The 17,225-nt window shown below is 43.9% G+C and overlaps 1 protein-coding gene and 1 long non-coding RNA gene across 5 annotated transcripts in view; one reads left to right on the top strand and one right to left on the bottom strand.

Moving 5' to 3' along the window:
• The window catches only part of vipas39 (VPS33B interacting protein, apical-basolateral polarity regulator, spe-39 homolog), a 57,441-nt gene extending 49,108 nt beyond the window's left edge, over positions 1-8,333 (bottom strand). Inside the window, exons 1-4 of one of the 4 annotated variants that reach the window (XM_048599819.1) lie at positions 7,989-8,333; positions 6,680-6,769; positions 5,217-5,316; positions 2,283-2,429 (exon numbers count right to left, since the gene is read on the bottom strand). In XM_048599819.1, the coding sequence (XP_048455776.1) occupies positions 2,283-2,429; positions 5,217-5,316; positions 6,680-6,769 (337 nt within the window). In that variant the 5' untranslated portion in view covers positions 7,989-8,333. The remainder of the gene's footprint in view (positions 1-2,282; positions 2,430-5,216; positions 5,317-6,679; positions 6,770-7,988) is intronic. The other 3 variants (XM_048599817.1, XM_048599818.1, XM_048599820.1) reach the window with 3 other exon arrangements.
• Positions 8,313-17,225, top strand: part of LOC125483663 — a 13,473-nt gene continuing 4,560 nt past the window's right edge. Inside the window, exons 1-2 of the long non-coding RNA XR_007262605.1 lie at positions 8,313-8,614; positions 10,772-10,866. This is a non-coding gene — a long non-coding RNA (uncharacterized LOC125483663). The remainder of the gene's footprint in view (positions 8,615-10,771; positions 10,867-17,225) is intronic.

The following is a 17,225-nucleotide window of genomic DNA, read 5'->3' as shown; positions in this document are numbered from 1 at the left end:
CCCTTCATCAGAAAATTTCTGATGAAGGGTCTAGGCCCGAAACGTCAGCTTTCCTGCTCCTATGATGCTGCTGGGCCTGCTGTGTTCATCCAGCTCTACACCTTGTTATCTCAGATTTTCCAGCATCTGCAGTTTCTACTATCTCTGATACTCCTAGGATGTGACTGCTTGTGTGTGATTGTCAATAACCTGACTGCATTCAATACCCCTAACATTGTAAAAATCTTCCAATGCACTTCACAACTGTATAATTTTCCAAAAAGACATTTAATCATTTGTGACATCAAATCACACAGGAGATATTAGCAAAAGTGACCAAAGCTTAGTGAAAAGTGACAGGTTCTCAGGAGTATCTAAAAGGAGTAGGGAGGCCAAGAGACAGTGAACTTTCTCCAGGGAATGATAGAGCAATGAAAATTGGGATAAGAAAGAGACCAGAATTAAGTTAGTGCAGGCACCTCAGAAGGCTGAGAGGGTGGAGCAAGTCACAGAGGCAGCAGGGAACATTTAAACACATGAGAATAAGAATTTAAAGTTGAGGTGTTGCCAAAAAGGAGCCAATCCAGGTCAGCAAGCACAAGTTTGATGGGGAAATGTGACTTGGTGCAAAGGAAACTGGCAGTAAAGTTTTGGTTCCCATTATAGCTTGAATACCTTGCAGACACTGAACATCAGAGCTCACACATAAAGGACAGCATCTCGGGATGGGATATTGGAACAATGAGAACCTTAGGACTGAAAGGGATTCACATCGCTAATTTATTTTTTTATTCCCTCTTGGGACGTGGTCATCAATGGCTGGCCAGCATTTGTTGCACATTCACAGCTGCCCTTCAGAAGGTGGTGGTGAATTGCCGTCTTGAATCGCTGCAGTCCATGTGCCACAGGTTGGCCCACAATGCCCTTAGGGAAGAAATTGCAGGATTTTGACCCAGCAACAAGGAAGGAACGGTGATATGTTTCCAAGTTAGGACAGTGAGTGGCTTAGAGCAGAACATATATCTGCGACTCTTGCCCTTCCAAATGGAAGAGTTCATGGTTTGGAAAATGATTTCTGAGGATCTTTGGTGAATTTCTGCAGTGCATCTTGTTGATAGTACACACTGCTGCTTCTGAACAGTGGAGGGAGTGGTTGCTTGTGGATGTGTTGCCAATCAAGCATGCTGTTTTGTCCTGGATTGTTGTGTGTTGCTGGAGCTGCACCCATCCAGGTCAGAGGGGAGTATTCTATCCTGACTTGTGCCTTGTAGATGGTGGACAGAATTTGGGGAATCAGGTGGTGAGTTAATTCCTAGCCTTTGGACCTGCTTTTGTAGCCACTGTGTTTATGTAGTGAGGTCAGTTGAGTTACTCATCAATACTCACCCCTAGAATGTTTATTGTGCAGGATTCACAGATGGTAACACCATTGAATGTCAGGGGGAGGTGGTTACACTGTCTCTAATTGGAAATTATCATTGCCTGGCATTTGCGAATGTTGCCTGCCACTTGCCAGCCCAAGCCTGGATATTGTCCAGATCTTGCTGCAATTGCACATGGATGGCTTCAGCATCTGAGAAGTCGTGAATGGTGCTGAACATTGTGCAACCTTCAGCAGACATCCTCACTTCTGACCTTATGATGGAGAGAAGGTTATTGGTGAAGCAGCTGAAGATGGTTTGGCCTAGGATACTATCCTCAGCAACTCCTGTAGAGATGTTCTGGAGATGAGATGACTGACTGACCTCCAACAATGACAACCATCTTTCTACATGACAGGTATGACTCCACCCAGTGGATACCCATTGATTACAATTTTGCTAGGACTCCTTGATGCCACATTCCATCAAATGTAGCCTTGATGTCCAAGGCTATCACTCTCACCTCTCAATGTGGGGTGGGAGAAACTGATAGAGCAGGTATAATCTTGCTTCAGGGTATGGAACAGTTATGGTGAATGGTGAATCACTGCACAGTTGCCAAGGTGATTAGTAATTCAAAACTCAGCACTACAGGAGCCCAAATGGGGAAGTTGGGTGGGGGAGGCTTCAGAGAGTAATTTTCCAGTATCCTTTCTTCTGCTAACAACCCTGAGTCCTTCTCCTCACTCTCCAAGGAGATTATACATCTGTGGAGCAGGCACCATGTTAGCAGTAGGATATGCATACACACAATGCTCCAGCAACCACAAATGTAGGGGACAGACAGGCTTGAAGGACCACTTGGCCTTTTCTAATACAGTAATTTTGCCTGTTCATCTGCAGTGCAGCAAGCTGAGTGAACATCCACATGATAGTTACTACCTTTAAAGAAGCTGCTTAGGGAATATGTAGAGGCAGGCTTGGAAATAGTCGCCTGTGTTGCATCAGAGAAAGATCTTGTAGGTGCCAGGTCTCGGATGTCACCTGCTCGGATTCCTGTTGTGCTCTCTTTAATTGACCAGGAGATACCTGAGGACAAAGAAATATATGATTCAGAAGAGCATCAGGTACTGGTGCAGGGGTTCCAAGATGCCCTTCACCTTAGTTGCATTTGAAACACTAAGTATATTTGTCACCAACTTCCAATGCAACATTCTGATAATTTCTCAGTGCAATCAGAATACGGATCCCTTTACTTGGGATTTTTCTCTATCCTCTATATTTATAACAGTAATTTTGCACTTGTAAAATGTTGGAACATATTGAAGTCTTGAAAGGCAACTCATAGTAAAAAAAAGTCTTTTCCTGATGGATCCTTGACAGAGGGTTTGAAAGGCAGGTTATGATGTGGGAGAAAGAGGTGGAGGGAAGAGGAAGGAAGAATGTGAGGATGGGGAGATTGTGCAAGTAGGGGGAAAGGATGCAAATGGTGGGCGGTTGAGCGAGTGGGCAGGGAAGAAAGAGCACAGGGAAGGGAGCACAAAGGGTTTAGAGAAAGAGCTGATGGGGAGAAAGAAGAGGGAGTTTCAAATTCCCGCCACCTTCTGAGTGAAAAAACAGTTTCCTCACATTATCTTTAAAGCTTCTGCCACTTACCTTAAATCTATGCCCTCTGGTTATTGATCCCTCCACTAAGGGGAACACTTCCTTCTTTTCTACATGATCTATGCCCATCATAATTTTATACATCTCAATCATGTCCCCTCTCAGTCTCCTTTACTCTGAGGAAAACAACCCCAGTCTGTCTAATCTCCAATCTTACATTCTGTTTGCTACTTCAATGGCCATTCACCTACTCTGCCAACAGTACATCTCTTCACAGCTTCTTTATATCCTCCTCACAACAAACATTCCCAACAAACTTTGCATTGTCGGTAGAATTAAATCCAACATTTTCTCTAATCTAGCTATCTGAAAGCTAGACATTTTTGTCAAGTGCCATAAAGGTTAATTCTTATTAAATGAGTAAAACAACTGACCACCTTGTTCAGCTCAATATTGCACTGGCACTGACAAGTTATCAGCTTTATACGCCAATCTTTTCCCGCAGCAGGGTGATCCCTGGCCTCTCTAAACTGACTCTGTCTGGCTCAAAATCCGTTGGGTTACAAAAGCTAGCATGTAGTTGGTCCCAAAGTTTCTGGTTTGGGGACTCTGTATCTGTACTCTTAATTTGTTCATCCAAGTCAGGCCCCAACACTTGTTGGTACCCGTCAGTTTGAAAGTATCCTGCTTAAATTTTACTCTCTCCTTCCTGTCTGAGCTAAAATACTACCCCTCACTCCAAGCCTCCATATTTTACTATATTAATTGGTCATATGGTGCCTTATCAAACGTGTATCAGAAAGCCATGTGTGCCCAGGTTCAAGTACTAACATCTCTCTGAACACACATTAGAAAATAAAAATAAATACCACACCTACTGATTTGCTTTCATCTACTCTAGTCATAAAATTCTCAAAAACAAAAACAATCTCTCAAAATTTGGCAAACACATTTGCTCCTCCCACAAACTGGAGCAAAATTATGTACATGTTTAAAAATTCTTTAAAATAAGTTTCAACATTTTCCTGATGACTGAAAGCAGGCCAGCTTGTTTGCTCTTTCCCTGCATTTTTTTTTTAAAAGAGTCACACACATCTACAGCACTGGGAAAGGTCTGTCAGCCCAATGCGTCTGTGTCAGTTAAAAATGGTCTAATCCCATTTTCCAGCACTTGCGCCATGGCCTTCTGCGCCTTGGCATCACAAGTGCACATCGAAATATTTCTTAAACATTATGAGGGTTTCTGCCTCTACCATCCTTACAGATAGTGAGTTCCAGATTCCCACCAGCTTCTGGATAAAAAAAAAAGATTTTCCTCCCACCTCTTCTAAGCCTCTTACCTTATAGCTACGCCCCTGGTTATTGATCCCTCCATCAAGGGGAAACATTCCTTCCTGTCTCCCCTATCTATGCCCCTCATAATTTTATATATCTCAACGATATCCCCTCTCTGCTCTTAAACAACCCCAGCCTGTCTAATCTCTCTTCACAACTGAAAATCTCTAGTCCAGGCAGCATCCTGGTAAATCTCCTCTGCACTCTCTCCAGCGCTATCACATCCCTCCTATAATTTGGATTCCAGAACTGCAAATAACATCAAAGTCCAAGGAGACTACATCAAAATCATTGTCCTCATCTACACACCTGGTCATCTCTTCTAAAAATTCAATCTAGTTAGTCGGACATGACATCCCCTTACTGAGAGTGCTGAATAGCAATTTTAACTTTCAATCCATTGGATCAGTTTTAAAACCTAGAGAATTTTGGAAAATATATTTATGCACACACTTCAAAGTAAGAGGAGTGATTAGAGTTGCGACGGAGAGACGAGAGAGTTGGGAGGGAGAGATGAGAGACAAGTGGGTGCGAGAGACGGAGGGAGGAAGAGATGAGAGTGGGGGGAGGGAGATGAGTGTATGGAGGGGAAACGAAAGAGAGGAGAGAGCGACAATAGAGGCTGGAGCTGGGAAAGATGAGGCGGGGGTGTGGGGACAGTTGTGAGAGTGGGTGGGGTGAGCGCAAGACAAGAGAGTTGGGGGTGGGGGACAGGACAAGAGAGTTGAAGGGGGGAGAGCTAAGAAATTTGGGGGTGGAAACGATGAGAGAACTGGGAGAGAGATAAGACAATTGTGGAGCGGGGAAGAGAGTTGCAAGGTGTGAGAGACAGTGAACAAAAGTCAGGGGAGAAAGTGCAGATATTGACAGTTAGTGGGAGAATGAGAGAACAAGGTTTTGGTTGGTAGTGAAGTGGGTGTGACCGCCAATACTTACTTCCCACAGGCTCCCCGCTCCAGCTAACCTTCTCCACATCATCATCGTCATCGTCCACAATACCAGGGAGACTGTTAACTGCTCGCTTGGACTCTTTCAGCTAAAGTGACAACACAAATATGCGAACTGTCACACAAGATTAAAAGCTGTTTATGAGTTGGTGAGTCAGATTGCATGAGAGCAGACACATTGAAATGTCATGTGGTCACTGAATGCTGGTTTCCAATGCACGGTGACATCAACAGCATAGTGTCAATTCCTGCAGTGGCTGAGGTTACCGTGAAGGGCTCTCCTTCTCAACCTTTCCGATTGCCCGAGGCGTGGTGACCCTCAGGTTAAACCACCATCAGTTGTCTCTCCCTCTATAATGACGGTAGCCCTATTGTCTGGTTGGTCTATGACAATTTTACCTTTATATATACGTGCACGGACTAACAGAGATCACGGTGTAGTATATTGGCATGGATAGAGAATTGGCTCACTGGCAGGAAACAGCCAGTGCAGATAACGGGTTCTTTTTCAGTCTGGAAACCTGTGACTAGTGGGGCTCCACAGGATCAATACAGGGATCGCAACTGTTTACAATACATATTAATGTCTTGGAGAAATGAAGCAAACGTACTATAGCCTAATTTGCAGATAACACTAAAATTGGTGGAAAAGCAGATTGTGAAAGGGATAGAAACAACTTACAGACAAATATTGATGGGTTAAGTAAGTGAGCAAAAAGTTAGCAAATGGAGTAAAGAGAAAACGCAAAGTTGTTCATTTTGGAAGGGAGAACAAAAAAACTGAATATTATTTAAATGGAGACAAACTGCAGAAATCTGCAACACAAAGGGTCTTAGGGGTACATGTGCATAAAACACAGAAAGCTAGGACACAGGTGCAGCAGGTAATCAGGAAGGCAAATGGAATGTTGGTCCTTATTTCAAGGAGGTTGGAGTATAAGTGTAGAAAGTCGTGCTGCAACTGCACAGTGTTGTCAGAACACATCTAGAGTACTGTGAGCAGTTTTGGTTCCCTTTTTAAGAAAAGATATCATTTCATTAGAAGCACTTCAGAGAAGGTTCAGGAGGATGACCCCCAATATGGGGGAACTGTCTTATCAGCAAAGGCTCACAAATTGGGACTCGACTCACTGGAGTTTAAAAGAATGAGAGGTGATCTCATTGAAGCATACAGGATTCTTAAGGGTCTTTACAAGGAAATGCTGAGAGGATGTTTCCCCTCATGGGAGTATCTCGAACCAGAGCGCATAATCTCATTGTGGGATCCTGCTACACATCGGATGGTATTCTAGTTGTCTACAGAGATAACTCTGATGATTGTAAGAAGTTTGGAATGTCCCAAGGATAGGAGAAGATATGACATGAATCATGCCCTCACTGAGAAAAAGAGGATTGTAAGCAATGTCAGAATACCTTTAAATCTGCAAATTTAAATCCAGGCAATTTACTCACCTCTGTAAATTCATCATCATCATCAAATACAAAAGCTTTACATTTTGTACTGTTCCAATAATCTTCTTCATCATTTTTGGTTCTGCTCATCTGCAAATATAATAGAAAAACTGAAAAAATTAAATTAATAACTTATATTTACATAGTGCCTGTAATGAAACTCCCCGATGTACTTCACAGAAGCTGTATAAAACAAAGCATTACACCTGCCACATAAGGTGATAATAGATCAGCTGACCAAAGGCTTTGTCAAAGAGTTAGCTTTTAAGAATTTTTGTAAAGGAAGAAAGCAAAAGAGATTGCCATGTTTCAGAAGAGTATTTCAGAGCCTGGGATGTAGGCAACTACAGGTCCAGCCACAAATAGTGGATACATTATAACTGGGAATGCAAAAGGTGCTGAAATTAAACGAGTGCAGATAATTGGAGGGCTGTGGAAATCACAGAATCCCTAGAGTGTGGAAGCAGGCCATTCAGCCCATCAATTCTACACTGGCTCTCCATAGAGCATCCCACCCTATTCCTGTGACCCTGCATTTCCCATGGCTAATCTACATAGCCTGCACAGTTCTGGACTGTGGGAGAAAACCCACACAGATACGGGGAGAATGGGTGAACTCCACACAGACAGTTATCCTGGAGTGGAATCAAACCTTGGTCGCTGGCAATAGTGCTAACCACTGAGCCCCTGTAACACCACAAATGGAGAATAGAGAAAGAGGGCGGGCAAGACCATGCATGGATTTGAAAACAAGGATGGAAATTAATCATACTGTTTATAAAATATAGGAATGGTCCCCAAGTTTAACTGATACTGAGTTCTTTGCAAAGCCCTTGCTGCAAGGGTTCACTGGTGACTTAGGGGGAATGCACAAACTTGCCCGGTTAGCTCATTGCAGGCAAGGCAGCAGTGGAGGCATAACAAAGAGCAATGTAATCAACCATGACATTTCCGGCCAGCCACAACCTCTGGCAGACCAGAGTGTACGCATGTGGAATGAACCTTCTGCCCTCCTGAAAAGGGCACAAACTGACTCAATCTACCTTGACAGTAACCTGGGAGAAGATATCGGCAGGTAGGCTGCAGGACTGCAATCCGATGGTGGGGGGAAATGGGGTTCTGTCTACATGCATGGGGGAAGAAAGCTGAAAATCGGTTGGATAGTAACTGGTACTTTTTAAATGAGGGGGAGGAAGTACATTGGGACCTGACTTTAAGCAAAATATAAAACGTCAGCATGGGACACTTGCTCTCTTAAAACAATGCCAGTTTAATGTTGGAAGATGACCCTCTGGAGGGGCTTAGCTACCTTTTCGTGTTCCTGGTGGACAAGGGCAATTTCAGGACTCAGGCTGACATACTTGACTTAGGGCTGGGGATAACAGCTCATACAGAGAGCCCATTTTCTGTTTTACACCGCCACGTACACCTGGATAATTTGTTTACTGGACCAGAGCTTACACAAAGTATATTAACGCCCTCCCCTCTTCACTCACCCCTGAACTCACTCACTTCCCGGCATCAACCCCTCAGAAACTGGCAGTGTCTTCGACGGCTGTGCGCATGCACCGAGACCCGGGGGCGCCGGGAACCGTAGTTTCCGATCGGACCCGCGGACTACAACCCCCGTCAGCCCTTGCGAGGATTCGGGATTTCGGCGCAATTAGGAGTTTGCCACCACTAGCCAAGAAGAGGAGAAGAAAATGAAAGATCAGGTTTAGGCCACACCAACAAAACTTGGATTTTGTTTTTTTTTTCCTCTCCCTCTATTGTGGTTTTGCCGTGAGAGTATCGTCGCCAGAGTTTCACTTCAGGGATGTATTATGCTGTTGTACAATAGGTGCAGCGATGAATTGATCCCGTGTAGCATCGGTGACTTTTACTTAAAGGCTGCCTGAACTCCTGGTCAGACAGACATTTCCAAGCAAGCTATAGGTTTCTCAAGTTTGCTTATTTATTTCGCGTCTGTACCTTTTTTTTAAACAAAAAGCGTCTCTGTTTTTCATTTCTCCTTCACTGACCCAACCCTCATTGTGCAGAAACGTATCATTTAAAATAGGCAGACACTTTTCAGATACCATTTAATGCCGAAAATATATTTGAAAAAGTAGAGGGGAAGGAATAGGGGGAACTAGGAGTATTTATGCTGTTAAAATGGAGTGGAGAGTGTGGTTACAAAAGCACACACGAACCTAGGCTTTTATAGAGGGAGAGAACGGAAACAAAAAATTTATAATGAAGCTTTATAAAACATGGCCTCAAATGGAGTATTGACTCCAATTCTTTTGTATTAGGCAGCTGGTACCTGTTAACCGGTTTAACTGACATCACAAACTCATTCTCACTTTGAACAATTTCTCCTTTAACTCATTTCAGTTTTTCTTCTTTAATGACTAAGTGCACGCATGTGGGTTCTAGTTATATGATAAAACAACTGCAAATGCTGGAGATCTGAAACAAACAAAAACAGAAATTCCTTGGTGGACAGCAATTGGCTCATTGGTTAGCCCTGTTGCCTCTCAGTGCCAGGCACCCAGGTTTGATTCTAGCCTCGGGTGACTGTCTGTATGGAGTTTGCATCTTCTCCCCATGTCTGTGTGGGTTTCTGCCAGCTGCTCCAGCATCCTCCCACAGTCCAAAGATGTACAGGTTAGGTGGATTGACCATGCTAACTTGCCCCGTAGAGTCCAGGGATGTGCAGGCTATGTGGATTAGTCACGGTAAAAGCGGGAGTTATGGGGATAAGATAGGTGTTTGAGTGGGATAGACTTTGGAGGGTTAGTTGGGCTGAATGGCCTCTTTCTGAATTGTAGGGATTCTGTGATTCACTCAGCAGGTCTGGCATCATCAGCTAACAGAGTTAATTGTCCCAGTTATGCCTGCCTCTTTGATATTTAGAAAATTCCAGTCCTGCTTGGAGCCTCCAACGAGATTGCTTTCATTGATTACTGCATTGGTGCTGTGAGTTGGAAACGTTCAATTTTGCTTCCAATTTCCATACTTCTCTCACCTTCACCTGGTCCTGTTCACATACTTGTCTTCCCTCCTTGACTTGTCTGTTTCGATATCGTGAGTTAGGCTATCTATTCACTGACTCCCACAGCTACCTTGACTAAGCTTCCTCACACCCGGTTTCCAGTCCATTCCCCTTGTTTCTCTAACTCAGTCTCATTTGTTCCAATGATGCTACCTTCCACAACCACTGTGGTTGACAGGACTCTTAGCTGTGTCCAACCCATTTCCTCCTCCTTCTCCCTCCCAGAGCAGCAAAAGGCCTGCCTTGTCCTCATTTTCCATTCCACCAGTCTCTGCATTTGAAAGTATCATACTCCGTTGCTGCCATGTCTGCCTGTACAGGAAACTATGGGTCATTCCTGCTTCGCTCCTAACATCTCTTCACTGCTCCATGGCGCCTACTCATGAAATGGCAGAAGGTATAACACTTAACTCTTTGCCTCCTCTCTTTCACTGTCCAAAGCCCCAAACAGTTATTCCATTTGAAGCAACAATTTTCTTGCACTTTATTCAATCTAGTCTATTGTACTTGCTGCTCACAATGTAGTCTCCTCTACACTGCCAACGCCAAATGCAGACTGTGTGACCATTTTGCAGAACATCGTTGCTTTTGACTCAAGAATGACCTTGATCTTCTGGTTCCATTTCAATATGTAATCTTGCTCTCACACCAACATTTTTGGCCTACGCATACTGCAGTGTTCCAGTGAAGCCAAATACAAGCTGGATAAACACCAGCTCTCTTTCCATTTAGGCACTTCACGGTCTCCAGGACTCAACATCGAGTTGGACAACTTCAGACCATGAACTTGGTCCTTTGTTTTCATTACCACAGTGTCTTGTCTGTAAGGGTTTGCTTTCAGTAGAGCTGACCTTTTTTCTACTATTAACAACTACCATTAATACCTACTTCCCATCTATATCTTTTCTCCATTACTATTAGCATGCTCTTTGACTTTTACTCTGGGGCGCATTTACGTTTCACTTGCTACTTTCCTCCCGCACATAACCCATCACATTTGCAGCCCCTAAAGCTCTAAAGAAAATTTATAACGGACTCTGTTTTTATCTCCACAGATGCTGCTGATCCTGCCAAGTTTCTTCAGCACTTTCAGTTTTTACCATGAATAAACTCCACCCATCAGGATATCCAGGACTCTTCCTGGGAAGAGGTAACCAGTTTCAAAATCACCATACAGTTTGGTTATTACTGTCCTAGTGCTAAATCTATGCAGCTAGCATAACATATACATTTTTAAGTCTGGTCTTAGATCAGATAAGAGACTGTCATGTAATTCAGATACGTTGTAACTTGCTATTAAGAAGTATGTCATAAACCTACTCTGTTCATCTAGACCAAGCCTCTCTTCTGCCAAAGACATTGTGTGAGCATCCTTCCGTCACTTGATATCAGTAATATGGGGTAACATCAATAAGAAGTAATGATGGCAATTAATCTACCCAAGATGTCTCAGATAGTTACACTGGACATGACCACAACAGGTATCATGCTGGTATTCAGGTATCTGAAAATATATCACTGGGTTCCAAACTTTAGAAAGATTGTGAAGGTTCTGGAGCGGGTAGATGTGTGTGGATAGATTTATCTCCCTGTGGAAAGAGAAGATTGGAATGAGATTTGATAGTGTTCAAGATTGAGGTATAAAGATAGTAGACAGCAAGAATTTTCCCTCATTGGTGGAACTTCAAGGCTCAAGAACTGGGCAATATGTCCTGAAGGTTAAAAACAAAGAATGGTTCACCACAACATTTCTGCATCTACTCATTTACTCAACTGCATCCTCCCCTCCACCTGCTATTTCTCATCTACACACTGCCCCTCAGTGACATCATCCAAACACACAGCATTAATTTTCATATTTACAGTTGATACCAAGGTCCACCTCACTATCATCACTCTTGACACCACCACTGTCGCTGAATTATCAGACTGCTTATCTGCCATGCTGAATGGACAGAAATTTCTTTCTGGGGAAGACAGAAGCAATTGTTTTCTGACCCTAGTCCAATCATAGCTCCCTCGTTGCCAGCTCCATCCCTTTCCTTAGTAACTGAGATTAAACTAGTCTCTCACATCCTTTTTGTCACATTTGATTTTTCTATGAGCCTCCAAACCTGGATTCATGCTATTGCTAAGAACACCTATTTCTTACTCTGTAGCAACATCTGACTTTGCCATTCTTGTGTAAACATACATATGAGTTCGGAGCAATATTTGGGAAGGCGATGATGTAGTGGTATTATTGCTGGACTGTTAATCCAGAGACCCAGATAATGTTCTGGGGACCCGGTTCGAATCCTGCCGTGGCAGATGATGGAATTTGAATTCAATAAAATATCTGGAATTAACAGTCTAATGATGACCATGAAGCCATTGCTGATTGTCGGGAAAAACCCATCTGGTTCACTAATGTCTTTAGGGAAGGAAACTGCCATCCTAACCTGGTCTGGCCTACATGTGACTCCAGATCCACAGCAGTGTGGTTGGCTCTTAACTGTCCTCTGGGCAATTAGGGATGGGCAATAAATGCTGCCTGGTCAGCGATGCCCTCATCTCGTGAATGAATAAAGAAAAAAAATTGCTTTATATTTTATTCTTTCATGGGGTGTGGGCATCCCTAGCATTGCCAGCATGTGTTGTCTCTCCCTAATTGCCCTTGGACTGAATGGCTTGCTATGCCATTTCAGAGTCAACCACACTGCTCTGGGTAGATGTCACATGCTGAGATATTTGTATCATTGACAGCCTCAGGTGAGGTGCTAGAATACTGAAGTTTGGCTCACATTGTGCCAGAGATGATAAGGAGAAGCCAGGGAACTATAGACCAGTGAGCCTGACATTACTGGTAGGCAAGTTGTTGGACGGAATCCTGAGGTTTTACATGTGTTTGGAAAGGCAAGGACTGATTAGGGGGTAGTCTACATGGGTTTTGTGCATGGGAAATCATGTCTCACTAACTTTACTGAGTTTTTTGAAGAAGTAACGAAGAGGATTGACAAGGGCAGAGCAGTGGTTGTGATCTACATTGACTTCAATAAGGCGTTTGATAAGATTCCTCATGGTAGACTGGTTAGCAAGGTTAGATCATATGGAATACAGGGAGAACTAGCTATTTGGATACAGAACCGTTTCAAAGGTAAAGACAGAGAGTGGTGGTGGAAGGTTACTTTTCAGACGGGAGGCCTGCGTTTAGTGGTGTGCCACAAGGATCAGTACTGGGTCCACTGCTTTTTGTCATTTATATAAATGATTTGGATGGGAACGTAGGAGGTATGGTTAGTAAGCTTGCAGATGACACCAAAATTGGAGGTGTAGCAGTCAGCGAAGAAGATTATCTGAGAATACAATGGGATCTTGATCAGATGGGCCAATGGGCTGAGGAGTGGCAGAAGGAGTTTAATTTAGATAAACGTGTGGTGGTGCATTTTGGAAAGGCAAATCAGGGCGGGACTTATACGCTTAATGGTAAGGTCATAGGGGGTGTTGCTGAACAAAGAGACCTTTGAGTGCAGGTTCATAGTTCTTTGAAAGTGGAGTTGTAGGTAGATAGCACAGTGCAGAAGGCATTTGGTATACTTGTCTTTATTGGTCAGTGCGTTGAGTATAGGAGTTGGGAGGTCATGTGGTTGTACAGGACTTGGTTTGGCCACTTTTGGAGTATTGTGTGCAATTCTGGTCTCCCTTCTATAGGAAGGATGTTGTGAAGCTTGAAAGGGTTCAGAAAAGATTTATGAGGATGTTGCCAGGGTTGGAGGTTTTGAGCTCTAGGGAAAGGCTGAGTAGGCTATTTTCCTTGGAGTGTTGGTTGTTGAGGGGTGACGTTATTGAAGTTTATAAAATCAGGAGGGGCATGGAAAAGGTAAATAGGCAAGGTCTTTTCCCCAGGGTGGGAGTGTCCAAAACTCTAGGGCATAGGTTTAAAGTGAGAGGGGAAAGATTTAAAAGGGACCTAAGAGGCAACTTTTTCATGCAGAGGGTGGTGCATATATGGAATGAGCTGACGGAGGAAGTGGTGATGGCTGGTGCAATTACAACATTTAAAAGGTATCTGGATGGGTATATGGGTAGGAAGGGTTTAGAGGATTATGGGCCAAAAGCTGGCAAATGGGACTAGATTTATACAGAATATCTGGTCGGCATGGACAAATTGGACTGAAGGGTCTGTTTTCGTGCTGTATATCTCTATGACTCTATAGGCCAGACCAGGTAAGGACAGTCAATTTCCATCTCTAAGAGACAATAGTGATTCAGATTTTTTTTACAACTATCACCAATCGTTTCATGTTATCATGATGTTAACGTTTTATCGTCCAGATTTATTGATTGAATTTAAGTTCCACCAGCTGCCATAGTGGGATTTGAACCCATGGCCCTACAGCATTAGCCTAGTCATCTAGATTATTAGTCTAGTGACATTACGAGATGGCACCTATTAGGCCATTCGGTTGATTTGATGTGACTTCAATTCAACATTACCATGTAGCCCAATGAAATAATGACTCCTTTGTCAGTCAAGAATCTATCTACTTCTGCCTCAAAATTGTTCAATGATCAAGGGAAGAGAGGTTTAAAGACTCTCAGCCCTCTAAGCGAAAAATATCCTCCCCAACTCAATTTTAAATTGGAGACCCCTGATTTCTAAACTGTGCCCCCTAGTTCTGGTCTCTCCCACAAGGGAAAAGATCCTTTCAACATCCATCCTGTCAAGTCTCCTCATGGCTCACATCAACTCTAGCCTCCAAGCCTGCCTTGATCTCTTCCAATTTGCCTGCCATTGCAACAGGTCCATGGCAGACACCGTCTCCCTGGTCCCACACTCATCCCTGGAACATTTGGATGACAAGGATTCCTACATCAGGCTCCTACTTATTGACTGTAACTCCATCTTCAACATTATAATTCCAACCAAACTCTGAGCTCCGCTCTCTGCAACTGGATCCTCGACTTTGTGACCCACAGACCGCAATCAATGAGAATAGACAATAATACCTCCCCCACCAGCACCTCACAAGGCTGTGTACTCAGCCCCTTGCTACACTCCCTATACACTCATGACTGTGTGGTCAAATTTCATCCTAACTCCATCTATAAGTTGGCTGGCAACACCAACATTGTAGGCTGGATCTCAAACAGTGACAGGACAGAATACAGGAAAGAGATAGAGCGCTTGGTGGGATGGTGTAAAGGTAACAATCTCTCCTTCAACGTCAGCAAAATGAAAGAGCTGGTCATTGACCTCAGGAAGTGAGGTAGAGGGCATGCCCCTTTCTACATTAATGGAGCTGAATCATAGAATCCCTACAGTGTGGGGACAGGCCCTTCGGCCCAACAAGTCCACATCGACTTTCAGAGCATCCCACCCAGACCCTTCCCCTATAAGCCACCTAATCTCCACATCCCTGAACACTACAGGCACTTTAGCATGGCCAATCCACCTAGCCTGCACATTTTTGGACTGTGGGAGGAAACCCACGCAGACACAGGGAGAATGTGCAAACTCCACACAGACAGTCGCCAGAGGGTGGAATCGAACCTGGGTCTCTGGTGCTGTAAGGCAGCAGTGCTAACCACTGAGCCAACATGCCACCCAAAGACGGAGATGGTCGGGAGCATCAAGCTCCTAGGTGTGATAATCATCAACAATCTGTCCTGGTCCACCCACATTGATGCTACAGTCAAGAAAGCACAACAATGCCTCTGCTTCCGCAGAAGGCGAAAGGAAATTCGGCATGTCCTTAAAGACACTTACCAACTTTTATAGATGCACCATAGAAAGCATTCTGTCCAGATGCACAGCTTGGTATGGCAACTGCTCTGCCCAGGACTGTAAGAAACTACAGAGAGTTGTGAACACAGCCCAATTCATGACACAAGCCAAGCTTCCATCCATTGACTCCATCTATACTTCTCACTGCCTTGGGAATGCAACCAACATAATCATACACCTCTCCCATGCCAGTTATAATATCTTCCATCCTCTTCCGTGGGGTAGAAGATATAAAAGCTTAAACACTTGCACCATTAGACTCAAGAACAGCTTCTTCCTCACAGTCATTAGATTCCAGAATGGACCTCTCAAATTTTAAATTAAATGTTGATCTCGTTCTTTATGCACCTTCTCTGTAGCCATAACATTGTATTCTTTGCTCTGTTCTATCAGCGAATGCACTTTGTACGCTATGATCTGTCTGAATGCAGACAAAACAAAACTTTTCACTGTACCTAAGTACATGTGACAATAATAAATCAAATCAGGATCGTATGTTTCAAAAAGATTGCCTTTCACTCTTCTAAACTCCAAAGATGCCCAGCTTATATCAACTCATCAGATGCTGAAACCTTAAATCATGCCTGTACTATCTCTAAATATGATCATTCAAATCCTCTCCTGGCTGGTCTCCCACATTTTATCCGCTAGAAACTTGATTTTGTCCAGAGCTCCACTGCCTGTGTCTTCAGTCACACCACGTCGTATTCCCCATCACCCCTGTGCTACACTGGCTCCAAGTCAAGCAGCATCCCAATTTTGAAATTCTCATTGTCCTTTTCAAATCCCTTCATGCCTCATCCCTCTATATCTCTGTAATCCCCACTAGCTACAGATCCCTCCAGGAAATCTAATGTCCTCTAATTCTGACCTTGTGAGCCTCCACAATGTTAATTACAATACAGTTATTGACTGTGCCTGCAGTTGCCAAGGCCCTAGGCTTCGGAATTTCCTTTCTACATCTTTCCATCTTTCTATCTGACATTCCTCCTTTTACATGCTCCTTAAAGCCTACCTCTTTGACCATTTTTTTGGTCATCTGACCTAATAATTCCTTAAGTGGCTCGGTGTCATGTTTGATTTAATAATACTACTGTGAAGCACCTTACTTGGGATATTTCATTAAAGTTGTTATGTAAATATAAACTCATGTTGCTGAGATAACAAGGTGTAGAGCTGAATGAACACAGCAGGCCAAGCAGCATCAGAGGAGCAGGAAAGCTGACGATTCAGGCCTAGACCCTTCTTCAGAAATGGGGGAGGGGAAGGGGGGTTCTGAAATAAGTAGGAAGAGAGGGGGAGGTGGATTGAAGATGGGAAAAGGAGAAGATAGGTGGAGAGGAGACAGACAGGTCAAAGAGGTGGGGATGGAGCCAGTAAAGGTGAGTGTAGGTGGGGAGTGAGGGAGAGGATAGGTCAGTCCAGGGAGGACAAACAGGTCAAGGGGATGAGGCTAGTAGGTAGGAGATGGGAGTGGGGCTTGAGGTGGGAGGAGGGGATAGGTGGGAGGAAGGACAGGTTAGGGAGGTGGGAACAGGCTGGGCTGGTTTTGGGATGTGGTTAGGGGAGGGCAGATTTTGAAGCTTGTGAAGTCCACATTGATACCATTGGGCTGCAGAGTTCCCAAGCGAACAATGAGGTGCCATTCCTGCAACCTTCGGGTGGCATCGTCGTGGCACTGCAGGAGGCCCAGGATGGACATGTCGTCTGAGGAATGGGAGGGGGAGTTGAAATGGTTCGCA

This window comes from Rhincodon typus, chromosome 8, assembly GCF_021869965.1.
Source record: "Rhincodon typus isolate 14 chromosome 8, sRhiTyp1.1, whole genome shotgun sequence".
Lineage (NCBI taxonomy): Eukaryota > Metazoa > Chordata > Chondrichthyes > Orectolobiformes > Rhincodontidae > Rhincodon > Rhincodon typus.
Note: the sequence above shows the minus strand (reverse complement) of the source record. Positions and strands in the feature narration are given on the sequence as shown.